The sequence below is a fragment of the Pan paniscus genome, chromosome 2, assembly GCF_029289425.2.
Source record: "Pan paniscus chromosome 2, NHGRI_mPanPan1-v2.0_pri, whole genome shotgun sequence".
Taxonomy (NCBI): domain Eukaryota; kingdom Metazoa; phylum Chordata; class Mammalia; order Primates; family Hominidae; genus Pan; species Pan paniscus.
The window spans coordinates 57,539,634-57,567,330 of record NC_085926.1 but is presented as its reverse complement, the minus strand read 5'-3'; the positions used below and the strand labels follow the sequence as shown (position 1 = coordinate 57,567,330).

Sequence of the window (27,697 nt, the reverse complement as noted above, 5' to 3'; positions counted from 1 at the left end):
CTGCTCACTGAGATAAACGCATACCTGACTGCCTCCTTTGGAGAGGCTAATCAGAAACTCAAAGGAATGCAACCATTTGTCTCTTATCTATCTATGCCCTGGAAGCTCCCTCCCCACTTAGAGTCTTCCTGCCTTTGCTTTGAGTTGTCCAGTCTTTCCAGAATGAACCAATGTTCATCTTACATATATTGATTGATGTCTCATTTCTCCCTAGAATGTATAAAACCAAACCGTGCTCTGATCACCTTGGGCACATGTCTACAAGACCTCCTGAGGCTATGTCATGGACGCGTGTCCTCAACTTTGGCAAAATTAACTTTCTAAATTAACTGAGGCCTGTCTCATATTTTGGGGGTTCACAAAAGGATACAAGAAGGTCTGTCACTTAGCAAGCTTCCAAAATGCAATTTTGAGTTATTCAACTGCTAAGCAACTCTTTACATGTATCTCCAATGCAAAGGAGGGTACTTCTGAGTAAAGAAGTTTTTGGGGTTTTTTTGTTGTTGTTGTTTGTTTTTTTAAGACAGAGTCTCGCTCTGTCGCCCAGGCTGGAGTGCAGTGGCGCGATCTCCGCTCACTGCAACCTCCGCCTCCCGGGTTCACGCCATTCTTCTGCCTCAGCCTCCGGAGTAGCTGGGAGTATAGGCACCCGCCACCACGCCCGGTTAATTTATTCTATTTTTAGTAGAGACTGGGTTTCACCGTGTTAGCCAGGATGGTCTCGATATCCTGACTTCGTAATCTGCCCGCCTCGGCCTCCCAAAGTGCTGGGATTACAGGCATGAGCCACTATGCCCGGCCAGAAGTTTTTGCTTTTAATTGCCCAGGGCCACTCCTAAGAAATAACAGTCTCTGAAGGGTAGATAAGGTAGTGCTACCAAGAGAAGTGTTACTCAGCAAGCCTTCAAAAATATAAAAATAACTTACTGTTTCTGAAAGTTTGCAAGTTTTTCTTATTCAACCCCATCCTATGGAAATATACCAGTTGGAATAAGCAACTACAGAACCACATAAGACGGCACTACTAGAAAAATAGATTAAATCTTTATCCTGGCAATGAGTCTAATACATTTATCATTGTTGTGAATTTTAAAAGGTGTAGCAGGCCGGGCGTGGTGAGCCACTGCGCCAGGCCTGATCATAAACACTTTTAAAGTGAAGAGGCTTTCCGCTTCCTCAACATAAGGAGTAAATCTTTCATGCTGCTTCTAGGAAAAAAAGTACAAGAAAAGCAAGACTTCCTCGTTGCCTTCTCTTTAAAAAGCAACAGCCGATGAACACGTGTTGGAGCGCTCTCGCCTTGACAGAATTAGAGATCTTCAGAATCACTTGGCGTGGTGGTCGAAGCGTCTAGCCCTAGCTCATTAGGGTGCCACAGTTTCTCGGCCCACAAGTCAGCTTTTAACCACTTCTCTCCGCAAAAGGCCGGACCGGTCTTCATGCGTTAACTAAAGCAAGCGTCTGGTCCCGTGTGTGAAACGTTTAAGTTCATGGCATCAGGGAATACCCATCGCGCGTACCGTAATAGAAGAGGGCGAGGTTCCTCACCTAACCCATAATGCTCAGCTCGCCTTTCCGGAAGCAAGGACTATCACCCCGACAATGCCTTCATCCGGGCGGAAGCGTCTCACCCTGAGTCTGATTTGGCAGTGACGAAGCGAGGTATTGTGGGACTTTGTCCGTCTCCCAGTACGCATGTGCCTCAGCCGGCCTCTCCCGGCTCCTGGGGCCACGTCCGGGCGGTGGCGTCGTCGAGAGATGCACGTCAGCGAAACTGGCCAATCCCCTGCTTGCGCAAGCGCAGTGGCTCGGGCGCACCGGAAGCGCAGGGGGATGGGGTGGCGGTGACGCGATTCTGTCCGCGTTGGAGGGGCCGGGCCGCTGCTGGAGTCGCCGCGGCCGCCGCGTGACGTGGCACAGCGAGAGCCTAAAGGCTAGAGCCGGAGCTGCCGCGCCAGTCGCCTAGCAGGTCCTCTACCGGCTTTATTCCTGTGCCGGATCTTCATCGGCACAGGGGCCACCGAGACGTTTCTGCCTCCCTCTTTCTTCCTCCGCTCTTTCTCTTCCCTCTCGTTTAGTTTGCCTGGGAGCTTGAAAGGAGAAAGCACGGGGTCGCCCCAAACCCCTTCTGCTTCTGCCCATCACAAGTGCCACTACCGCCATGGGCCTCACTATCTCCTCCCTCTTCTCCCGACTATTTGGCAAGAAGCAGATGCGCATTTTGATGGGTGAGTGAGGGGCTGCGAGTCAGGCGGGACCTGGGAAAGGCAGGGTCTCCACAATTGGGGTGGCCTCTGGGCCTGTTTTTTCCTCCGCCCGCTGTGGTGGGGGAGGGGCGCCGGGTCGGGGGTCCGGAGGAATTCTTAAGGGGGAACAATGGAGCGGAGGGTGAGCGATCCCCCCCGCCCCCCGATCTGTCGCCAGACGAGACAGGGACAGGGCTTCGGGCAAGATTTCTTTCTGGACTCGGCTTTTTCTCCTTGATCTTATTGAAAGCTGGACAACATTGGGCAGAGATGTGGGGAAAGCCAACTCTGGGAAGCAAACACTTGGCGAGGCCCTTTCTGGGGGTGCGATCTGCATACCTTCTTGCCCGGGTGTGGACAGCGGTCAGGAGGGAGGCAGAGCAACTCCAGCCTTTTCCCTCCCCCTCTGCGTTTCGTGTACAGTCCCTGCACACTCCATTGGTATGTAAGCCAGCGGCCACCCGGAGCCTGGAGCCGCCCGGGGCAGGAAGTTGCGGTGGCCAGGGAGCACCCAAGGTTTCCGAAGAGTCTGGAGTCCTTCAGCGCTCACTTTGCTAAACTTGGCCTTGCGCTGGATTCCGTTTCAAGTTTTTCGCTCCTTGTTAATCTCATTCTCCGAAAACTGAGCTTATCTTCTATTTCTTTTGACTATTTTCAAAAACTTTAAATGTGTTTGGTTTATTCTCCTAGGTTTTCAAGCTTATTTTTAGGCGGTCTAAGGTCTAATGCAAAAAAATTTTAGAAACGAATTTTTAAAAAATACCTGATAAATTTTCAAGTAACTGAACTGAACATCATGACGCTGAATTTTATGGTAGTCTTGTTAAATAGTAACTACAATTTTTTAAAAATTTCTTTTTAGAAAATTGACTTTTTAAAAACTACTTTTTAGGGGGCGTGTTTTTGCTCAGCTGAGGGAGAAGGGCTGTCAGTTGGCTGAAGTAAGCAACCGCTCCCGGTTACTGTAAGCAGTCTACATCACAGCTGAGCTCCATGGACTAGAATAACGCTGAAAGAAGCCCCTCTAACTTTGAACGTTGAAACTTGTTGGTTCATTAGGTTGTTTTCTACCGGAGGAGGTTTTATTTTTCTCTTCCTTTTTTTTTTTTTTTTGGAGACGGAGTTTTGCTCTTGTCACCCAGGCTGGAGTGCAGTGGCGCAATCTCTGCTCACTGCAGCTTCCACCTCCCGGGTTCAAGAGATTCTCCTGCCTCAGCCTCCCGAGTAGCTGGGATTACAGGCATGCAACACCACGCCTGGCTAATTTTTTGTATTATTAGTAGAGACGGGGGTTTCACCACGTTGGCCAGTCTGGTCTCGAACTCCTGACCTCAGGTGATCCACCCACCCAGGCCTCCCACAGTGCTGGGATTACAGGCGTGAGCCACCGCGCCCGGCCGGAGGTTTTATTTTAGAGCTGTACTACCATCAAAACTTGCAAACACAAGCGTCTGTAATATTTCAAGGTATATAAAGAGTAACAGTATATACATTGGCTCATGTTTATTTTCCTCTTAGCGTACTTACACTTTGTGAATCAATTGTTTATGATTCATTCATAAAGTATTTTTTCTTTCAAAGTTTCTTAGATTTCCTTTGTCAAGAGGACAGAATTATTTTAGGAGGGCAAGCATATTTAAGTTTTTAGTGGCTGAAAGTTGGCAGTCTGAAAAAGGATCGGAAGTTAATGGGAGGACTTCGGACTGTGATAAATGAATTTCCAGTCTGTTCCTTAAAGAGATTTAACAATATATGGTTATGTTCCAGAACACATAGTATATTGGTCTTTTTACTTAAGATTTATTGTAAATGAATTGCTATTTTTCAATTCCTTAGTCTTTTGTGATTGATGAAAGTATCAGAGGGGCAAGGAAGATAGAAGTATGCTACCAGCATTTTCATATACTTACTATATTGGGAGGCATTTCCCTCCACCCCAAAATATGATTCGAAGAAAATGGGAGAGAAAAAATATTTAAGTTTCTGCATTTGTGCGGAGGATTTAGGAGTTACTTGTTTTGAATGTTTTATTACTCAGGCATGCTATCGTTTTGCACTTTAATTTTGGGATAATCAGTTTTCCTTGACTAAAAAACACTTCAGTCACAAGATCGACATTTATGGTAACTCATCAAAGGAAGTATCAACGTACGAGGGAGATATGTGCATGAACAGGGAAAAAGGTGGTTTGGAAGTTTGATAATTCTTACATTTTTCTGTCTGGCTTTATGAGTGACTGACAGCAAAAATAATAGATCACTTTTAAAGTGTCTGCCCCATTCAACTGTTGGAATTATTAATGTTTTACATTAGTGTGCTTCGTTTTTCTTTATAAAGCTTAGATAAGATTCATGCCCTCCTGAGTCAGTGTTTTATTCAGACTTTACCATTTTAAAGTATAAAGGAGATAGCAGTTAGCTGATGTGTCAGGTTTGCCAAACTACTATGGAGAAGTTTTAAATTTAATTCGTACACCTGCTGTTCTTCAAAAGTTCAAGTAACTTTAAAAGATATTGGAAGTTAGCTTGTAGTTAACTGTAATTAAAAAACCAACACAGTGTATCAAATTTAACATCATCTGAACTATTGATTGACAGAAATTATGTACTAGTTATAAGGGGAAGTTATGCAAGTGATGATATTGCCCATACTGCTCGAGTTAGGAAGCAATAGCTTCTGGCCAGATGTGGTGGCTCACGCCTATTATCCCAGCACTTTGGGAGGCCAGGTTGGGAGGATCACATTGAGGCCAGCCTGGTCAACATAGCAAGACCCCGTATCTATTTGAAAAAAATAAAAATAAAGCAATAGCTTCTGTATTTTATTTTGTTTATTTTTTTTGAGATGGAGTTTCACTCTTGTCTCCCAGGCTAGAGTGCAATGGCATGATCTAGGCTCACTGCAACCTCTGCCTCCTGAGTAGCTGGGATTACAAGCGCCCGCCACCAAGCCCAGCTAATGTTTGTATTTTTAGTAGAGACGGGGTTTCACCATGTTGGCCAGTCTAGTCTCGAACTCCTGACCTCAGGTGATCCACCTGCCTTGGCCTCCCAAAGTGCTAGGATTACAAGCATGAGCCATCACACCCAGCCAGCTTCTGTATTTTGTATATATTTTTAAAATAATTATTTTTTTTTCCTTTTGAGTAGCTGAGACAACAAGGACATGCCATTAGACCTGCCTGGCTAATTTTTGACATTTTTTGTAGCAAGAAGGTCTCACTATCTTGCCTGTTCTTGGGCTGAAGCGATCCCCCCTACCTCGGCCTCGAAAAGTGCTAGGGTTACAGGGCGAGCCACCGAGCCTGGCTGCATTGTCCTATTTTAAGTCTGGTTTCTGTATCTTGATCCATGATAAGATGTAATGTTGTTAAATGAATCCTTAAATTATGTATATATCCAAAAATACTAATGTGTTCTGCAGAGGAATTACTAATTCTGATGTCTTTACTTTGAACTTTCCAGTTCTTGCCTGTTGAAAAGCTGAAAAAGTGTTACTTTTAAAAAGTTTGCTGATATCAGTGTAGTGTAGTATGCCAGTGTAGTTCTGTATTGTCTTGAATGTGACTGTGGTTTTGGGGGTCTAGAGATGTTCAGGAGAAAGGATCCTATATTTGTCACTTTAAAAAATATTACCAGGCTAAAGAGTGGTGTTTTATATTTGTTTCTTAGCATATTTTGTAAATCCATCTATTTATGTAATTTTTTTATGTTTTTCCTCTTGATTCTAAAAGTAGTATATGTTCCTTCTGTTACATTTAGAAAACAGGTAAAAGAATAAAGTGATAATTACCTATCTGTAATTCCACTATTCTGTCATATTTACTCTCAGCCTTATTTTTATTTTTATTTTTTGAGACAGGGTTTTGCTCTGTCACCCATACTCTGGGGCACATACAGGTGGCATGATCATAGCTCACTGTAGCCTTGAACTCCTGGATTCAAGCAATCCCTCCTGCCTTAGGCTCTGGAGTAGCTAGGACTACAGGCGCCACTATGCCTGGCTAATTTTTAAATTATTTTGTAGAGAATGGGGGTCTTGCTCTGTTGCCCAGCTGATCTCAAACTCCTGGGCTCAAGAGGTCCTCCTGCCTCGACCTCCCAAAGTGCTGGGATGACAGGTGTAAGCCACCAACACCTGGTACACGCTCAGCCTTTTAAGAGGAAGTTTTTGTTCCTCTAAAATTGTAGTTGTGATGTTTAGTTTTGTGTCCTCTCTTTTTGATTTAGCTTATTACAAGCATTTTCTCAGGTTATTGGTTGAACATATAACTGCCAGCCTTTAAAAAAACAGGCTCTTCTGATTTTGTGAATATAGGAAACAGAAAAGGCAAAAATCCTGTTTCATGCCACTGGCTGATAGGTACAGCCATCCTTAGATGCACCCTTTTGCATTATTATAGTAGTGCAATAGGCTGTCAGAAACTTTGATAATTTGTTGCTAATTAACTGATAAAAATGTAGATGTTTCTCATCCGTGTGTAGAAGCAGAACCTAAGTTCACATTTTTCCGTATACCCGGTGGCCTGAGTTTCAGTGTGGTTGGTCAAGCATCTGATGAATTTGATAAAAAATATTTGAGATAGAGTCTCACTGTGTCACCCAGGCTCGAGTACAGTGGTGCAATCTCGGGTCACTGCAACCTCCGCCTCCTGGGTTCAAGCAATCCTTCTGCCTCAGTCTCTCCAGTAGCTGGGATTACAGGCCCCCTCCCACCATGCCCGGCTAATTTTCATATTTTTAGTAGAGAGGGTTTCACCATATTGGTCAAGCTGGTCTCAAACTCCTGACCTCAGGTGATCCACCTGCCTCATTCTCCCAAAGTGCTGCGATTACAGGCATGAGTCACCGTGCCCGGCCAAAATATTAAGATACAGTATGTCCACCAGAAAAACCTAAAGGCAGGATGGCAGTATGTAAATAGTATTTGAGGTCTCTGGCATCAGAACTAGGTTTTTTGGTTTTGGCTGTTTAGAAAATTTTTTAATAAAAAAATCAAGATATAATACATAGACCATAAAATTTACCCTGTTGAAGTGTACAGTTCCGTGGGTTTTAGTATATGTATTCAAAGTTGTGTAACCATCACCATTGTCTAATTCCAGAATTTTTCATCATCCCTCAAAGAAACCTGATACCCATTAGTAATAATTCCCATTCCCCTTTCTTCCCAGCCCGTAATCTGTTTTCTGTTTCTATGGGTTAATCTATTCCAGACACTTCATTTAATGGAATCATGATTTATGGCCTCTTTGTCTGGCTTTTTTCACTTGGCATGATGTTGTCAAAGTTCATTCATAATGGCCGGGCGCGGTGGCTCACGCCTGTAATCCCAGCACTTTGGGAGGCTGAGGCGGGCAGATCACGAGGTCAGGAGTTCGAGACCAGCCTGGACAACATAGTGAATCCCCATCTATACTCAAAATACAAAAATTAGCCGGGTGTGGTGGCAGATACCTGTAGTCCCAGCAACTCAGGAGGCCGAGGCACAAGAATCCCTTGAACCCGGGAGGTGGAGGTTGCAGTGAGCTGAGATCGTGCCATTGCACTCCAGCCTAGGTGACAGTGAGACTCTGTCTCAAAAAAAAAAAAAAAAAAGAAAGAGAAGAAAAAAGTTCATTCATATTATAGCGTATATTAGTACTTCATTCTTTTCTTTTTTTTTTCCTTTTCATTAAATTCACATAAGCACCTCATTTCTTTTGATGGCCAAATAGTAATTACATTGTATGGATAAACCATTTTATTTATCCATTCATCAGATGATAAAAATTAGGTTGTTTCCACTTTCTAGCTCTTCAACATTCATGAACAAGTTTTTGTGTGGGCATGTGTTTTAAATTCTCTGATAAATACTTAGGAGCGGAATTGTGTCATGGTGACCGTCTTGAACATTTTGAGGACCTGACAGACATTTCCATTTTACATCCTCATTTACATCCCCACTAGCAATATATGAGGGTTCTAATTTTTCTGCAAGACTTAGGTTTTTAAATATCTGTTCTTCTGTTTCTGTGACTGTGGGGGACATTTCTGGACGTTAAATGTCTCATCTGAAAAATGAAAGGTTATTGTGAGAATTAAAGTCCAAAAATGTGTAGAATCACCTACTATGCTTAGAATGCAGTAAATATTCAATTTTAAATTATTATTTTAAACTATTATGCAGCCTGGGCACCATGGCAAGACCTCATCTCTACAAAAAAATTTTAAAAATTAGCTGGGCATGGTGGCGTGCCCCTGTAGACCCAGCTACTGGGGAGGCTGAGGTGGGAGGATTGCTGGAGCCCAGGAGTTTGAGGCTACAGTGAGCCATGTTTGCACCACTGCACTCCAGGCTGGGTGACAGATCGAGACCCTGTCTCAAAAAAAAAATGTATATATATGTACACACACACACTTATAATTATGAAGGTATATTTCAAACTTGTAGATAATTTGAAAGATAAAGGAAAACATGAAAAATCTTTTTATCCATCTGAAAATACTCTTTTGTCTTTCCAGTCTTACTCCTTTCTGCAATATTTTTTTCTCCCTCAAAGTTGAGATCATTGGATCTAACTTTTTTTTTTTTTTTGAGACGGAGTCTTGCTTTGTTGCCTAGGCTAGAGTGCAGTGGCGCAATCTCGGCTCACTACAGACTCCGCCTCCCGGGTTCAAGCGATTCTCCTGCCTCAGCCTCCCAAGTAGCTGGGATTACAGGCACCCGCCACTGCGCCCGGCTAATTTTTGTATTTTTTAGTAGAGATGGGGTTTCACCATCTTGGCCAGGCTGGTCTCAAACTCCTGACCTCATGATCCATCCACCTCAGCCTCCCAAAGTGCTAGGATTACAGGCGTGAGCCACCGCACCTGGCCTCAATTTTTCATCACTAATTATGATACTAGCTGTAGGTTTTTTATAGATGTTCTTTTTTTGTTTTTTGTTTTGTTTTATTTATTTATTTATTTATTTATTTTTTTGAAACAGAGTCTTGGTCTGTTGCCCAGGCTGGAGTGCAGTGGCATGATCTCGACTCACTGCAGCCTCCGCCTCCTGGGTTCAAGCGATTCTCCTGCCTCAGCCTCCCGAGTAGCTGGGATTACAGGCGCCCGCCACCATGCCTGGCTAATTTTTGTATTTTTAGTAGAGATGGGGTTTCACCATGTTGGCCAGGCAGGTTTCAAACTCCTGGCCTCATGATCCACCCTCCTCGGCCTCCTAAAGTGCTGGGATTTCAGGCATGAGCCACCGTGCCCGGCTGGATCTAACTTTTTAAATTTAAAATGTAAGTATTTTTTGCTGCCATAATTATGGGCAAAGGTTTGTTTTTTGGGGTTTTTTGTTGTTTTTTTGAGATGGAGTCTCGCTCTGTTGCCCAGGCTGGAGTGCCGTGGTGTGGTATGGGCTCACTGTAACCTCCACCTCCCGGGTTCAAGCGATTCTCCTGCCTCAGCCTCCCAAGTAGCTGGGTTTACAGGCGCCAGCCACCACGCCTAGCTAATTTTTGTATTTTTAGTAGAGACTGGGTTTCACCACGTTGGCCAGGCTGGTCGCGAACTGCTGACCTCGTGATCCGCCCACTTCATCCTCCCAAAGTGCTGGGATTACAGGCGTGAGCCACGGGGCCCGGCCTTGTTTGTTTGAGACAGGATCTTGCTCTGTTGCTCACGCTGAATTGCAGTGGTGTGATCATGGCTCGCTGCAGCCTTGATCCCCTGGGCTCAAGGGATCCTCCTGCCTCAGCCTCCCACGTAGCTGGGAATATAGATGCGCACCACCCTGCCTAATTTTTGTTTGTTTTGAGACAGGGTCTCAATTCTGTTGCCCAGGCTGAAGCACAGTGGTGTGATCACAGCTCACTGCAGCCTTGACCTCCTGGGGTCAAGTGATCCTCCCATCTCAGCCTCCCCCAGTAGCTGGTACTACAGGCATGTGCCATCACACCCGGCTAATTTTTTTTTTTTTGAGACGGAGTTTTGCTCCTGTTGCCCAGGTTGGAGTGTAATGGTGCGATCTCGGCTCACTGCGACCTCCGCCTCTCAGGTTCAAGTGATTCTCCTGCCTCAGCCTCCCGAGTAGCTGGGATTACAGGCATGTGCCACTACACCCAGCTAATTTTGTATTTTTAGTAGAGACGGGCTTTCTCCATGTTGGTCAGGCTGGTCTCTAACTCCTGACTTCAGGTGATCCACCCGCCTTGGCTTCCCGAAGTGCTGGGATTACAGGTGTGAGCCACTGTGCCCCACTCACACCTGGCTAATTTTTGTATTTTTTGTAGTGACAGGGTTTTGCCATGTTGTCCAGGCTGGTCACAAACTCCTGAGCTCAGGTCATCCACCTGCCTCAGCCTCCCAACATGCTGGGATTACAGGTGTGAGCCACCATGCACAGCTTCCCAGCTAATTTACTTTTTCTTCTTTAAAGATGGATCTTGTTATGTTGACCAGGCTGGTTTCAAACTCCTGGGCTCAAGCGATCCGCCCGCCTCAGCCTCCCAAAGTGCTAGGATTACAGGTGTGAGTGACTGCCTGGCCAGCAAAGATTTCTGAGGTAGTTTTCCTGCTATAGTAACACTTTGGTCAAAGTGCAGGTCTAGTTAAGGAGAACAAGTATTCCAGTACATCTTTAAATACAGTTGCTTGTTTCTGGACACGGAGGGGAGGGAGACCATTGCTGGGCTATACAGATTAGTCTTATCTGGGCTAGTTGAAAATTGGTAATAGTTTTCATTTTGTGGAGAAATTTCATTGCCAAATATTGCAACATTAAGGAAATACATAAGAAATGACTGAAGTGGCTCAAAATTGTTGGACCAATATGTTTTTGAGTAAAGAACTATAAGTTTTAAGTGATGACTGTATATGTTTAATTCGTGCATTAAAGCTTATAAATACCTTTTTAAAAAACTCTTAATTTGCATTTATACAGCATTGTTATTTTTGATACAACTGCATAAGATACATTCTGTGTTGCTGTGAGCCATTAAACTGTTGTCTTGTAATTTATATTTAGAAAATAATTTGTGGATACTTAAATGTCATTATGGGTGCATTATTTTTTCCCCCTTGAATTCTGGGGTGACCTAGAAATGGTTGCATGATTTTGTAAACACTTCCCTTTTTAAAAAAGTAAAATGAGTATGTAAAATATTATATATTTAAAGCCCTCAAGCAGTCGTCTTCAAAAAGATACATCAGGAAACGTAAACAGCCCAACATTTTAATAAAAAAAAATCTACTTGGACAATTTTTTTTCTCTTTTCATAAAAGTAATACATGTTTTTTGGGTAAAAAAAAATTCCTATCAGTAGAGGAGCAAGGAAACTAATTATTCATACAATATTCATACAAGCACATATAAAACCTATTAAAAGAAAACTTGGATTACCTACATGCTTTTGTATAATTTAAAATGATATAGTCATGATTTGTCTTGGATTTCTTCCATTCTTTTCTTTGTCAGTATTTTTGGATTTACTTTTTTTTTTTTTTTTTTGAGACTGAGTTCCGCTCTTGTTGTCCAGGCTGTAGTGCAGTGGCACGATCTCGGCTCACTGCAACATCCGCCTCCTTGGTTCAAGCGAGTCTCCTGCCTCAGCCTCCCGAGTAGCTGGGATTATAGGCATATGCCACCATATCCAGCTAGTTTTTGTATTTTTAGTAGAGACGGGATTTTACCATGTTGGCCAGGCTGGTCTCAAACTCCTGGCCTCAGGTGATTCGCCCACCTCAGCCTTCCAAAGTACTGTGATTACAGGCATGAGCCACAGCGCCAGGCCTTACCTTGTTTTTAAATGACAATCTGAGGTCCAGTTGGACCTCCGGTGATAACTGGCAGGTACCATAGTTTTGTGTGTGCGTGTGTGTGTGTGTGTTTCTTAATCAGCGTCTCAGTTTCAATTCTGACTTGGCTTAATCATATTTGAACTTAAAGGTTAATTTTGGTTAACTTAAAAATCTGATGCTTTCAAGAGACAGCTTTGTTGAACCATTTAAAGATCCAGTTGTTTTTTGCCACCCCCCCTTGTTTTATATCTTGTTACTAAAGATGCCAAACTTTAATGTAGCTCCTTTTTATGTATTTTTTAGAATTATGTTTTCTGATTTTTTTGATAATGTTCCATGCTCAAAAAATAAAACACTTGTATAACAGTTGGTTTTTATTATTATGCTCATGAATGAGGGCTTGATGTGGGCTGATCACACTGACTAGTATTTGGGAAGGAATAAACCTGTATCCGAGTACGAAGTGGGGAACAGGGTTTTACAGGACAAAGGAATGAAAGGCTTGAGTCTCCAAAAAGAACTTAAAGTTATTCTTGGTAGGGTACAGAGTAGAAAGGGTTGTTAAGAGGGTAGAAGGAATCAGAATTGCCTGTAGCCTTCACTTCTGTTTTGGACTAACTGATAAAAGATAGACTTACTTGCATAGGAATGTAAATTAGATAAGTGAGATAATTTCAGCTCTTTTTTAACTTACTAGCATTGCTTTTATGTGCTAAGTCATGCTTTGATTTAAATATTAAGAAAGTGTCCTTGCTTAAATCAATACTTGATTGAATCGATACAAAAATCTGTGATAAGATAAACCCAGGCGGCCAGATATGATATCCTAAGAACAATGATAGATTCAATGAGGTTATTAGATGTTGATCTTTCATTTATGAGGGCTTTAGCAAACACTGCAGAATATTCAGGTTTTGAGAGATTCATACTTACAAGCATTTAATTTGTTCTTCACTGTCACCCTAAAAGGAGGTATAGCCTCTTGTTCTAGTGTGGATTTTTTTTCACAAGCAAACACATTCCTCCCTACTTGTACTTCTGCCTCAACTGAATCATTTTAAGAATTTAGGCCGGACACAGTGGTTCACATCTGTAATCACAGCACTTTGAGAGGCTGAGGCGGGCAGATCACCCGAGGTCAGGAGTTCAAGACCAGCCTGGCCAACATGGTGAAACCCCGTCTCTACTAAAAATACAAATTAGCTGGGATGTGGTGGCACGCACCTGTAATCCCAGTTACTCTGGAAGCTGAGGTAGGAGAATCGCTTGAACCTGGGAGATGGAGGTTGCAGTGAGCTGATATCGCACCATTGCACTTCAGCCTGGGTGACAGAGTGATACTCTGTCTCAAAAAAAAAAAAAAAAAAAGAATTTAGATATTACTTATATTGTAGATGAATGTGATAGGGTCTTTTATTATTATACTTTAAGTTCTAGCGTACATGTGCACAATGTGCAGGTTTGTTACATATGTATACATGTGCCATGTTGGTGTGCTGCACCCATTAACTCGTTGTTTACATTAGGTAATGTGATAGGGCCATTTTTATAACAGGTTAATCAGACTTTGGTTTTCATTTTGGCACATTTAATGTTGAAATGGATTTAAGCAGGGGTAAAATTGGCTTCATCTTCCTTTATTATCATTATAAGGTCACTAGGACATAGTTACATTAAGTTCATTAGAACATAGTTATACCACTAGGACATACTTACACCAGTGTATTTTTTACCCCTTAGCATCAAAATCTGTTACCCAAATTTTACTCTGTAAATAAGAGAAAATATTTTTACAAATCTTAAGAATTCTTTATTCACTTACATGTTGTCTGAATCAACTTCTAATTTGTGTTTTTAAAAATGGTAGTACGGCTGGGCACGGTGGCTCACGCTTGTAATCCCAGCACATTGGCAGGCCCAGGCTGGCAGATCACTTGAGGCCAGGAGTTTGAGACCAGCCTGGCCAACATGGTGAAACCCTGTCTCTACTAAAAATACAAAAATTAGCCGGGCGTGGTGGTGGGCGCCTGTAGTCCCAGCTACTCGGGAGGCTGAGGCAGGAGAATTGCTCGAACCCGGGAGGTGGAGGTTACAGTGAGCTGAGATCATGCCACTTCACTCCAGCCTGGACAACAGAGCGAGAGTACGTCCCCCGCTCCCCTGCCCCTCCACCCCCCAAAAAATGCTGGTAGTTCATAGAATTTAATTGGAAGAGATCTTAGATGATCTGATCCAGTCCCTTTATTTATGGCTAATTTCTCTGGTCTCAGTGTCCTAAAGTCACTCAACTAGTTTGTCGCAAAGCTAGAGATTAGAGCCTAAGTCAGCTACATACTTGTTACCTTTTACTAGTACATGCTGTCTCTCTTGGTCTAGAAAGCAGAATGGAAAGGCTTTCTGTAGGAAGTGTTGCCTTTGGGAATCAGAAATAAGGTCATTTCATTTCTAACTCATTTAGAAGTTGTCTTGAACAGTCAACTTCTACTTTTGAACTATAAATTTATTGTAAAATTATTTCTTGGAGTGTGCTTTTGGTCTGGATTTTAAATCTATAATGTCTTCTTCTAGTTGGATTGGATGCTGCTGGCAAGACAACCATTCTGTATAAACTGAAGTTAGGGGAGATAGTCACCACCATTCCTACCATTGGTAAGAAAGTTTACAGATGACTTTATATCATGATATGTTGTAAAGTGAAATATATACAGTCTAGTTTTGAGATTGTCTTTTTGTTAAGCATGTTGATTATCTTAAAAGTACTTTTAAAACAGGCCGGGTGCGGTGGCTCATGCCTGTAATCCCAGCACTTTGGGAGGCCGAGGCGGGTGGATTGCTTGAGCCCAGGAGTTCAAGACCAGCCTGCATAACATAATGAGGCCTTGTCTCTGTTGATGTTTAGGTTTAAATATATTTTTTAAAAATAAAAAGAAGTACTTTTAAAACACTATTCTAAGAAAATTCCACAATAAAAGGTTTTATTTTCTTAATGACGCTGCACAGCGGTCATTTTTGTTTTTCTTTGTAGGTTTTAATGTGGAAACAGTAGAATATAAGAACATTTGTTTCACAGTATGGGATGTTGGTGGTCAAGATAGAATTAGGCCTCTCTGGAAGCATTACTTCCAGAATACCCAGGTAAGGGATACTGTATGTTTTTATAACTTTTCTTTGTGGGTTTCATGCTCTAAAGTTTATATTAGTATCTAGTATTTACTTGGATATTGGTGTTTACTATGAGTTGGCATTTGTCTTATCACCACTTCCACATTCTTCAGTGGACTCTCACTTAGGCCTTGAAGGCTAACTTATATAGGGTGGAAGAGTTGTAAAGCAATTGCGGTAAGTGTTTGGAAGATGGGGTGGGTGCTGGTGTAGTTCACAAGAATGAATTAGGTCTCTTATCCATAGTTCTTTGCTTTCCATCTTAGTTTAGAAAGTAAGGTCTGTATAAACTGTCATTGTAGTTTCTGATGAATGTAAGACAATTGATAGTCCTTTGTTTAGCCCAGTTACTTGTTTACTTTATTAAATACAGTAAAGACAGTTCGCTGCATTGATTTGTAAGATAGTTTTATATTGCCACATAGTATGTATATATAATACTGGCATGGAAGAGACTTTAGTGATCCTGTAGAACAGGAGTTCTCAAATTTGGGGGTGGCACGTAAGAATCACATGGGGACCTTTGAAAATCCCAAGACCTGGATCATCCCCTAGACGACTTGAATCAGAATCTCAGGGGATATAATCCAGGTACAGTAGTGTTTCTTAAACTTTAATATGCATATCAATCACCTGGGTATTTGTTAAAAATACACATTGAGTCCATAGGTCCTAGCTAAGGCCTGAGATTCTGTATTTCTAGCAAGTTCTCAGGTTGTGCTGATACTACTGGTCTGGTATCTTACAGCACAGCACTATTGACATTTTGGGCTGGGTTATTCTTTGTTGTTGGGTATGGGGAGGGCTCTCTATGCATTGTAGGTTGTTTAGTGGCATCCTTATCCTCTACCCACTAGATGGCAATAGCAGCTGCCCTCAACTAGCAGCCAAAAATCTCTCCACACCTGCAAAATATCCCCTGGGGGTAAAATTGCTCCCTGCTGAGAACCACTGTTACTGAAACTTGGAATGACTTACCCAAGATGGGAGAGTTTGTTCTCACTCTACCTTTGTTTAACCTGGTCCCACCTCGATTGTGTTTTCTACCACCCAAGGAATTTCTTGTCACTTTTTGTTTATTACTTAAGTTAATAATTTTTTTTAAGTGTGATATCACTGCCACTTTATATGTTTAAGACTTGCAATGTCATCTTGTTATCAACCTCTTAAAACATTGCATACAAGTGGGGTTTATTGCCATCAGGTGGCAGTGAATACCCTAGGTGAGTGGCTGGGACAACCAGGTTTACATAGTATGTGATATTAAATAAGTGGTATACTTTTTTATTTAAAAACGAGAATGTTTAGGCCAGGCAGGGTGGCTCATGCCTGTGATCCCAGCACTTTGGGAGGCTGAGGCGGGCGGATCACGAGGTCAGGAGTTCAAGACCAGCCTGGCCAACACAGTGAAACCCCGTCTTTACTAAAAATACAAAAATTAGCTGGGCGTGGTGGCGCGCACCTGTAATCCCAGCTACTCAGGAGGCTGAGGCAGGAGAATCACTTGAACCCGGGAGGTGGAGGTTGTGATGAGCCGAGATCGCACCATTGCACTCCAGCATGGGTGACAAAGCGAGACTCTGTCTCAAAAAAAAAAAAAAAAAGTAGAATGTTTATGGTCATCAATATAGCTGTGACTAGAAAAGATACTTGATACAGAGGCACATGCTTTAAAAAGCTTCCTTATGGAAAATGTTAAATACAAGGTGGGCATTCCTTATCCGAAATTCTTGGGACCAGAAACCACTGTTTCTGATCTCAGAATTTTGGGGGTTTTGGAATATTTGCATTGTACCCAGTTGAGCATCCTAAATCCAGAAATCCAAAATACGATATACTCCAGGGAGTTTTTCCTTTGTTATGTTGGTGCTCGGGAAGTTTTGGATTTGGATTTTTGGATTAAGGAAACTCAATCTGTACACCTACAAATAGAATAGCATAATAAACTCACATGTATGTATTATGCAGCTTCAGTTACTAGGATATAAGCAGTGCTGTGTTGTTTCATACTCATCTCTAATGTGCTCTACCCTCTAGACAGTTTGTTTATTTTTTTTGAGATGGAGTTCCCGTACTGTCACCCAGGCTATGGCGCAATCTTGGCTCACTGCAACCTCTGCCTCCTGGGTTCAAGCGATTCTCCTGCCTCAGCCTCCCAAGTAGCTGGGACTTCAGGCATGCGCCACCACACCTGGCTAATTTTGTATTTTTAGTAGAGACGGGGTTTCACCATGTTGGCCAGGCTGGTCTCAATCTCCTGACGTCATGTGATCCACCTGCCTGGGCTTCCCAAAGTGCTGGGATTACAGGCATGAGCTACTGCGCTTGGCCAATATATTTTGAAAGAGTTAGATATGAAGTAAAACCTTGCTAATCCTTAAGCCTAATAATTCTTGACCAAGGGTAACCCTGGGTTTATCCCTAGATTTGTTTAGAATGCTTTGTAATTTACTTTGCATTCTTAATTTGAAATTAGACCCAATTCTGGCCTCTTTGGACCATCTTAGAATTAAAAGTCCAAGTACTGCTTCCTAGGGAGTTCATGCTAGCTGGGGAAAGCTTTATGTGTTACCTGATAGAATCAAAGCTAAGCTCTTAGCTTGCATTCCCAGCATTACTGATCAGTTCTCCTAGCTATAAAATTTAAAAGAAACTATAGCTTTAACCATGTTTCTAACTTATACTAACAAACCATGGCACAGTGTGTAGTAAATTCCTCTTATAATTCCAACCAATTTGCCATTGTAAATAAGTAAATATTTGGCTTTTCAAATAATTTCATAGCAGCTGGGCTTATCTGTAGAATCCTAGCTTTTCTTCACTCTTGATTCTAGGCTGTTCCAGGAAGAAAATAATTAGGGATTAATACCTAAAATAATTCTCCTTCTCAATAATGTTACTTTGGGACTGATAGCATTATTTGCATTTTAAAACAAAGGCTGGGTGCAGTGGCTTATGCCTGTACTCTCAGCACTTTGGGAGGCTGAGGTGGGAGGATCGCTTGAGCTCGGGAGTTTGAGGCCAGCCTGGGGAACATAGTGAGACCCTGTCTTTACATTAAAAAAAAAAAAAAAAAGAATAAAAATGGGAAGTTAGCAGTCAAAATAAAATGAGGTCCCTTTTAGGGGCATTACCTCTTGTAAAGGGTAGGTTTCAGGACCGGGTGCTATGGCTTATGCCTGAAACACCAACACTTTGGGAGGCCATGATATGAGGATCACTTGAGGCCAGTAGCAGTTCAAGACCAGTCCAGGCAACAGAGTGAAACCCTGTCTCTACAAAAAAAAATTAAAAAAAAAATTACCTGGGCATGGTGGCATACTCCTGTAGTCCCAGCTACTTGAGAGGCTGAGGTGGGAGGATTACCTGAGCACAGGAGTTGGAGGCTGAAGTGAGCTACAGTTGCGCCTCTGTACTCCAGCCTGGGGGACAAAAGGATACCTTGCCTCTTTTTTGAAAAAAAGAAGAAACAAAAAAATGGAAGGTTTGGTTCTAAAAAGGAGTGGCTTTTGAAATATGGAAAGGAGGAGACATATTTGCTAAATAAATGCCCATGATAAGCCAAGATCAATGATAGATCTTTTATATCTCTGTGATTGCATTTAATCTTTAACAAGCTTATGAAGTTAGTAGTATTTTTATTTTATTTAGATGAGGCATAGTCAAGGATTAGGTAATATATATAACAAGTAGTATAAGATTTGAATTTGAGTCTGTCTTCCCACCACACTATATTGGCTCCCAAAGCATCAAACATTATTTTTTGTTTTTGAGATGGGGTCTCACTCTGTTACCCAGGCTAGAATGCAGTGGCATGATCATGGCTCACTGCAGCTTCAGTCAACCTCCTGGGCTCATGTGATCCTCCCTTCTCAGCTTCCTAAGTAGCTAGGACTATAGACATGTGCCACCATGCCCTACTAAAATTTTAATTTTTTTCGTAGAGACAGGGTCTTACTCTGCCCAGGGTGATCTTGAACTCCTGACTTCATGTGATCCTCCCACCCCAGCCTCCCAAAGTGGTGGGATTAGAGGTGCCATGCCAGCCAAAAGTTTTCTCAAAGGATAGGATATTTAAAGTGATGGTTTTCCAGGTGGTGTAGATGCAGTGTAAAATAAAATAAAAAAATTAAGTTATGGTTTCCAACAGAGATAAAGGAAATGGACTTATAATTTGCTAAAACAAAGGAAATTGTCATTTAATGGATGTAAAATAAGTGTTAGATGCCCCTGGAGAGCCCAGTACTGTGGTAATCCTGAGAGGTAAACAGAAAATGATGTAGGATGGGGCTGGGCGCGGTGGCTCACACCTGTAATCCCAGCACTTTGGGAGGCCAAAGCAGGCAGATCACCTGAGGTCAGGAGTTCAAGACTAACCTGGCCAACATAGTAAAATCTCGTCTCTACTAAAAATACAAAAATTAGCCAGGTGTAATGGTGGGCGCCTGTAATCTCAGCTACTCAGGAGGCTGAGGCAGGAGAATTATTTGAAACTGGGAGGAGGGGTTTGCAGTGAGCTGAGATGGCACCACTGCACTCCAGCCTGGGCGAAAAAAAGATGTAGTATAGTCCTTTGCCCTTAGTGGATGTAATCTAGTTCCTTTTTTTTTTTTTTCTTTTTTTGAGATGTAGTTTGCTCTTGTCGCCCAGGCTGGAGTGCAATGGCGCCATCTCGGCTCACTGCAGCCTCCGCCTGCCAAATAGCTGGGATTACAGGTGTGCCACCATGCCCGGCTAATTTTTGTATTTTTAGTAGAGATGGGGTTTCACCAGGCTGATCTCGAACTCCTGATCTCAGGTGATCCACCTGCCTCGGCCTCCCAGAATGCTGGGATTACAGGCGAAAGCCACCTCACCCAGCCTAGTTACTTACATAAATCAGTAGTGCAAGACAATCTGTTATAAGTGACATGATCAAAATTGATACTTTAGGAGTCAAGGTTTATTTATTTTTTCTTTTTTATTATTTTTATTTTTGCCCCTGCTTTTCTAGCTGAAAATTCTATACTTTCCCATTTGAAAGTTCTTAGAAAAACACTTCAACTAATTGCTTCCTAATTCCTTCCATTTATTTTGTAGTATAGAATTCTAATAATGGGCCAGGTGCCATGGCTCATGCCTGTAATCCCAACACTTTGGGAGGCCAAGATGGGTGGATCACTTGAGTCCAGGAGTTCGAGACCACATGGGCAACATGGTGAAACCCCATCTCTACAAAAAATAGAAAAATTAGCTAGGTGTGGTGGCACGCACCTGTAGTCCCAGCTACTTGGGAGGCTGAGGCGGGAGGATCATTTGAGCCCAGGGGGTCAAGGCTGCAGTGAGCCAAGATTGTGCCACTGTGCTCCTAGGCAACAGAGTTGAGACCCTGTCTGAGAAAAGAAGCTAATATTTGTATCTCTAAGAATTGATAACTACCTTCCTTTTTTTAAAGAATGTCTTAATCGATCAGGTAAATCTTGAATTTTTCTTTCTTTTTTTTTTTAAGAGATAGGGTTTTGACATATTGTCCTGGCTGGTCTCAAACTGCTGGGCTCCAGTGATCCTCCTGCCTTGGCTTCCCAAAGTGCTGGGATTACAGGAGTGAGCCACTGCGCCCAGTCTTGGATTTTTCTTGCTATCATTTTCTTAAGATGTCTTCCTGATCTAGAGTTGGCAGGCAGCATTCTGAAGCAAGTTAATTTTTTCCTTCCATGATGAAGCAGATAAAAACTGTAGTGTACACACTCCCGCTATCCCACCCCCCTTTTATTACTCTGTACATGCCTTTGAGTCAGTAAGCTAATTCAGTTAGTAAATTCATGGGTTTTTTTTGTTTGTTTTTTGAGATAGGGTCTCACTCTGCCACCCAGGCTGCAGTGCAGTGGCGCGATTTCAGCTCCCTGCAACCTCCGTCTCAGGCTCGTGATTCCTCCCACCTCATCTCCCAAGTAGCTGGGACTAAAGGCATGCACCACCACACCTGGCTAATTTTTGTATTTTTTTGTAGAGATGACCTTTCGCCATGTTGCCCAGGCTGGTCTCAAACTCCTGAGTTCAAGCAATTTCAGGCCTGATCGTTTGCCTCAGCCTCCCAAAGTGCTGGGATTACAGGATGAGCCACCATGCCTAGCCAAATTCACGATTCTTTAGGATCCTTGATTTGTTATTTTTCTTTTTGTTCCTACTTTGTGGCTATTTTGGTACCTGCACTTAAATGTGAGAGTGCAGAGGGAAGGGGAAGAATAGATACAATTTATTCTTAGGGTAGTTGAGAAAAGTAGTTAATTGGTGAAGAATAAAAATTTTTTAGATTTGAAATAGCACTAATAAATTAAACTTACAAATAGTTCTCAAATCAGCTTTTAGCATTACAGCCTTAAGTTCTTACTTTTAAGGAGACATTTTCTTCCTAATGTCTAACCATTGGTACCATTTTGCTGCCTACACTGTTTCATATAGAGAGTGTCGTTTAACTGTTAAAATTTACTGAAACAATTTTTCCCCAGGGTCTTATTTTTGTGGTAGATAGCAATGATCGTGAAAGAATTCAGGAAGTAGCAGATGAGCTGCAGAAAATGGTAAGAAATATACTTTAAATTCATCATTTTCAAGGTGTGCTTTTCTGGATTAAACTGGTGGTGTTTTAGTACATTTTGACTATGATTAGATTACACAAATGGATTGGGGGGGCTAGAAATAAACTTAGGAAACTATATTATCCACAGGTTCTTAATAATGTACTTCAAAATCTCTTATAGAGCGTTTTAAAAAACACATGGAAAAGAGTATCTACTTCAGTAAGTTGGGAGGAAGGCAGAGCAGTGTTGTTTTTTTTTTTAGAATGCCTCATGGGTAATCTTGATGCCTATCTCTGGCTGAGGATATCTGATTTAGCTCAGTCCCTTACTTTACAGATATCAAATCTATAGTGCTGTAGCAGTTTTGACCCTAGGAATCTTGGTTCAGATGTTTTGTTCCCAAGGTCATCGGTTCCATTTTCTCTATGCTGTGCCAATAATTACTTCAGAAATGTTTTTTAATAGTAACCATTTAAGGATAAGGAATTCCTTCTGAAAGTAGAGACAAATGTTTGGTTCACAGTGGCATTTTGCAGCCTTCCCATAGATTGGATTAATGTTTTCATGTGTTCATGTTGTTAAATGTACTAAATGGAGGAAGACTGCTGAGAATCCTTGTCGTGATTTTAAACTTGTAGCCATAAAATATTTACTGAAATGAAATCTTAATTCTCGTTCATTCCTCCTAAGATTAGAGGGCAGTTTGTAAAACCATTGTGCCAGTATATGTGTAACTAAGTCATTGTTGGATTTTTGCCTGAGTCAAATGTCACCAGCTTTCCCTCTTCAAAAAAAAAAAAAAAAAAAAAATAGCTTGGTTGAGACATACTTCACACACTATAAATGTCATCCTTTTTAAATGTGCATATCAATGGCTTTTAGCATACATAGTTGTACAACCATCATCACAATCTAATACTAGAAAATTTTCATCACCCTCAAAGAAATCTTGGACCATTAGCAGTCATTCCCATTTCCTTCCTCTCCTACACCACACTCCCAGCCTCTGACAGCCACTAATTTGTCTTTATACAGTCACCTATGAAAACATACAATGTGTTCTTTTGTGACTGATTTTTTCACTTAGCATAATTTTTCAGGGTTCATCTATATTGCATCATGCATCAGTACAACTTCTGTTCTTGGTACTTTTTTTTTGTATTTTTCATGATACTGCCAACACCCAGATAATTGTGTTATTGTCCCACTGTTGTTGGAAAGGATGGAAGTCTGAAAAGAATCATCATCTATCTAAGTACTTCTGCTGCTAAGTACCATAAGAACCTGCCATAAACATTTTATTCCCATATGTATTTCTTGCCCTTATCAGTCCTGACAATGGGTAATTATGAAGGCTGAATGATGAGTGATTTGCTTTAATGGGGTGTAGGATGATTGACTTGGAAAACAGTTCTGTCTTACTTGAAGGCATATGATTGTTTGCTCTGGATTTAAAAACTGAAGGATATGAGACTTCAGTTGTAAGAGTGAACTTTGTGTCGAGAAATTAGGTTAATGTTTAATAATGTATTTAATGCTGAGTAAAGTATATATAGGAAGACATTTTCAAAAATTGGATTCTGGTTGGTAGTTGTTAATGCCTTACCTTTTATTTCCAGCTTCTGGTAGATGAGTTGAGAGATGCAGTGCTGCTACTTTTTGCAAACAAACAGGATTTGCCAAATGCTATGGCCATCAGTGAAATGACAGATAAACTAGGGCTTCAGTCTCTTCGTAACAGAACAGTAAGTATTTGGAGGTTGATATTAACCTCTTGACTATTAAGACTTACTAGGATAGTTGTGTAAGCTAGTATTCAGTTTAAACATTTATTATCTCCTTTGGACAAATAATGAGCACATCATTTATTTTAAAACATGGTAATAAACTTTAAATACCTTATTTGATTTTTGTAAAGATACGGAAAACTACTGTAGAATAGGTCTAAAGATTATTGATAGTTTCTTTTTTCTTTTTTTTTTTTTAAGGGAGAGGTGGAAGGAATGGAAAGAAGATTATTGATAGTCTTAATTTTAATGTTGTATCTTTTAAGTAACCCTACAGCAAATATTTTGAAATCTGGCTTTCTTATTAAGGGTCCAGTAATGTTTGTTTGCTTGTTTTAAAAGTGGAGATGGGGGGCTGGGCACGGTGGCTCATGCCTGTAATCCCAACACTTTGGGAGGCCTAGGTGAGCAGATCATCTGAGGTCGGGAGTTTGAGACCAGCCTGACCAACCAGGGAGAAACCCTGTCTCTACTAAAAATACAAAATTAGCCAGGTGTGGTTGCGCATGCCTGTAATCCCAGCTACTCAGGAAGGCTGAGGCAGGAGAATCACTTGAACCCAGGAGGTGGAGGTTGTGGTGAGTCGCGATCGTGCCACTGCACTCCAGCTTGGGCCACAAGAGCGAAACTCGGTCTCAAAAAAAAAGTGGAGATGGGGGGTCTCGCTTTGTTGCTAGGCTGGTCTTGAACTCCTGGACTCAAGCAATCCTCTCACTATGTCAGCCTACCAAAGCGCTGGGATTCCAGCCATGGTGCCCAGCCTTGTTTGCTTGTTAACATAACAGTTTATGGAGGAGACCAGGTACCACGGCTCACACCCGTAATCCCAACACTTTGGGAACCCAAGGCAGGAGGATTGCTTGAGGCCAGGAGTTCCAAACCAGCCCGGGCAACAAAGTGAAACCCTATCTCTACAAAAATAAAAATTAGCTGGGTGTTGTGGCATGTGCCTTTAGTCCCAGCTACTTGGGAGGCTGAGGTGGGAGGACTGTTTGAACCCAGAAGTTGGAGGCTGCAGAGAGCTGTGATTGTGCCCATTGCACCCCAGCCTGGGTGACAGAGCAAGACTGTTTCTTTAAAAAAAAAAAAAAAAAAAATTTGTACTTCTCTAAAATTGCTTATCATTGATCAGTGATTCGGTGATGGAGATAAATTATCAGAAACTTAGTGTCATAGGCTTTTTACAGTAGTTTTGCATTAACCTGTAAAGGAAATACTGTGGCTGTGGTAAAAAATGAAACAAACAACAAAGAACCTATTGCAGGCCGGGTGCAGTGGCTCACGCCTGTAATCCCAGCACTTTAGGAGGCTGAGGCGGGTGGATCATGAGGTCAGGAATTCAAGACCAACATGGCCAAGATGATGAAACCCCATCTCTACTAAAAACTACAAAAAAATTAGGCGCAGTGGCAGGCACCTGCAAGCCCAGCTACTCTGGAGGCTGAGGCAGGAGAATCACTTGAACCCAGGCAGCAGAGGTTGCAGTGAGCCGAGATCACGCCACTGCACTCCAGCCTGGGTGACAGAGCGAGACTCCATCTCACAAAAAACAAACAAACAAAAAAAACAACCTATTGCCTGTTTGAGATATCTCGGGCTGATTTGAAGAACATAAACTGGGCCAGGTGTGGTGGCTCACACCTGTAATCTCAGCACTTTGGGAGGCGAAGGTGGGCGGATCACTTGAGACCAGGAGTTCGAGACCAGCCTGGGCAACATGGTAAAACTCTGTCTCTACTAAAATTACAAAAATTAGCTGGGCGTGGTGGTGCATGTGTGTAACCCCAGCTACTTGGGAGGCTGAAGGCACGAGAATCTCTTGAGCCTGTGAGGTGGAGGTTGTAGTGAGCCGAGATCACACCACTGCACTCCAGTCTGGGCAACAGAGTGAGTACTCTGCCTCAAAACAATCAGTCGATCAATCAATAAATAAGCAAGCAACACTAACTGTAAATGATACAAGTTTTCCATGCTGTGAAGGTATGAATTTGAGCCTTTCCCCAGCCTCCTAGGTTACTGAGATTTGGTATTCAAATAATTGGCAACATGGTATACCTGCAGTGGCCTTGCAACATTAAACTGGTCAAAAAAATTAATAAAAGTAAACTATGCCTTAAATGTAAATTGTTTTCTAGGTTTTTTTTTTTTATACTTTCACACAGTTACTAGAGATAAGATTCGTTGCCATTTAAAAGCAAGAACTTTTTGGAATGCATGAGACTAAAGATTGTGAAATTGTCTGAAAAGCTTGCCCTTAAAATATCAACAAACCCTACTCTTTCTTTCTTTCTTTTTTTTTTTTTTGAGATGGAGTCTCGCTCTGTCGCCCAGGCTGGAGTGCTGTGGCACGATCTCGGCTCACTGCAAGCTCTGCCTTCTGGGTTCATGCCATTCTTCTGCCTCAGCCTCCTGAGTAGCTGGGACTACAGGTGCCCACCACCACGCCCGGCTAATTTTTTGTATTTTTAGTAGAGACAGGGTTTCACTGCGTTAGCCAGGAAGGTCTCGATCTCCTGACCTCATGATCCATCCGCCTCAGCCTCCCAAAGTGCTGGGATTACAGGCGTGAGCCACCACGCCCGGCCTAACAAACCCTACTCTTTCAAAAATTTGCCTCTTCTACTTTGAGTTTAGTTTTATGGGAAACGAGAGTTATAAAAACCAGATGGGTAGTTTATTAGTTACTAATTTCCCCATGATTTCTTTTTTCAGATTAAGTGGTAGAAAGTTTACTAAAAGGGAACCAAAAACCAGCACTGAAAAGAAAGCTGAGTGAGGGGGGAAAATCTTGTCTAAATATAATGAATAGGTAGAAGTAGCTTGATTGATTGAGATGGAGTCTCACTCTGTCGCCCAGGCTGGAGTGCAGTGGCACAGCCTCGGCTCACTGCAACCTTCAGAATAGGTAGAAGTGGCTTTATTTTTAAAAAATAATTTAATCTAAAAAAGTAGAGACAAAGTCTCACCATGTTACCCAGGCTGGTCTCGAACTACTAAGCTCAAGTGATCCTCCCATCTCCGCCTCCCAAAGTGCTGGGATTTATAGGTGTGAGCCACCACGCCCAGCCAGAAGTAGCTTTAAATATGGGAGAGTTTTGTGAGATGCAAGAGGTGTGAAAAGACTCTTAAGTTTGATTAAGAAAGTTTAAACACTGGTGTTATATATTAACTTTGTTAATCAAGTATTTTCTTGTCTTTTCTTTACAGTGGTATGTTCAAGCCACTTGTGCAACACAAGGAACTGGTCTGTATGAAGGACTTGACTGGCTGTCAAATGAGCTTTCAAAACGTTAAATGAAATTGGATATCTAACCAAGGACATGTTTGATAAAATTGGTCTAGGCTTGTTACAACAAAATTAGTTTGTATCTTGGTTATTAAACAGTATCTGGGACTGGTTTGGGCAGAATATTAAACTTATTTTGTTGCCAATTATTGTTTACCGAGTATAATGTTGCTATTTAGCAATGTGCTTGGTTTTAAAGAAATTCTCCTTGGGAAAAAAGTATCCTCTTTTAATTTTACTTCCCATAAGTGTAAATGCCTGGACATAGCTCTTGTGAAACCTTTAAATAAATTGTTTTGAGTGTTTTTTGAGCCCCAGACAAATAATGTTTTAAAGTTATCCCCTTGCTACTTTACTGATACCTTTATCATTCCTGAGACAGTTTGCTAATTTAAAAATGTAGCATTCCATTTGTATTTATTTCTCTCCCTTGCCAAAAAGATTTTCTAATACTGCTTGTACCAGCCAGAGAAAGATCCAAAACACTACTCAGCTCTCTTGCACTGAGGAAATTTTTCCCCCTACATTGACTCCTGGCCTACATCAGCCAAACTTAACCTTGGTGGGGTTTGGATTTGATAGCCAATTAGTTCTGTGCTGGTTGCAAAGAATTGCTATTTAGATGGTTTTTAATACTCAGCAGATTGTCTTCCTTTATATTGTGTCTTTTTTATGTTGCATGTTGCTTTTGTTATCAGCCTGATTTTTTGCTCAGTATATGATAGTTCTGCTGATGTTTTGTTTATTGGGCAGACATATCTTCATTAAGAGTTTTTGGAAAACTCATCAAATTCGATGAATACATTTTCTTCATAACCCATTTGGAATTATTCCTAATAAAATGATAAAATACGTAATTATGTGTGTTCTTTTTGAGTTTTGAAGGTAT

The 27,697-nt window shown here is 41.7% G+C and overlaps 1 protein-coding gene across 1 annotated transcript; it reads left to right on the top strand.

Annotated features, from left to right (window-relative positions):
- The first annotated feature begins 525 nt into the window (after positions 1–525).
- On the top strand, positions 526–27,665 carry ARF4 (ADP ribosylation factor 4). Its single transcript, XM_003818706.6, has 6 exons — positions 526–2,228; positions 14,582–14,662; positions 15,039–15,148; positions 21,664–21,735; positions 23,355–23,480; positions 26,730–27,665. The coding sequence occupies exons 1-6, from the start codon at positions 2,162–2,164 to the stop codon at positions 26,814–26,816; spliced, it is 543 nt and encodes a 180-aa protein (XP_003818754.1). The 5' UTR covers positions 526–2,161; the 3' UTR covers positions 26,817–27,665.
- Positions 27,666–27,697: the final 32 nt, after the last annotated feature.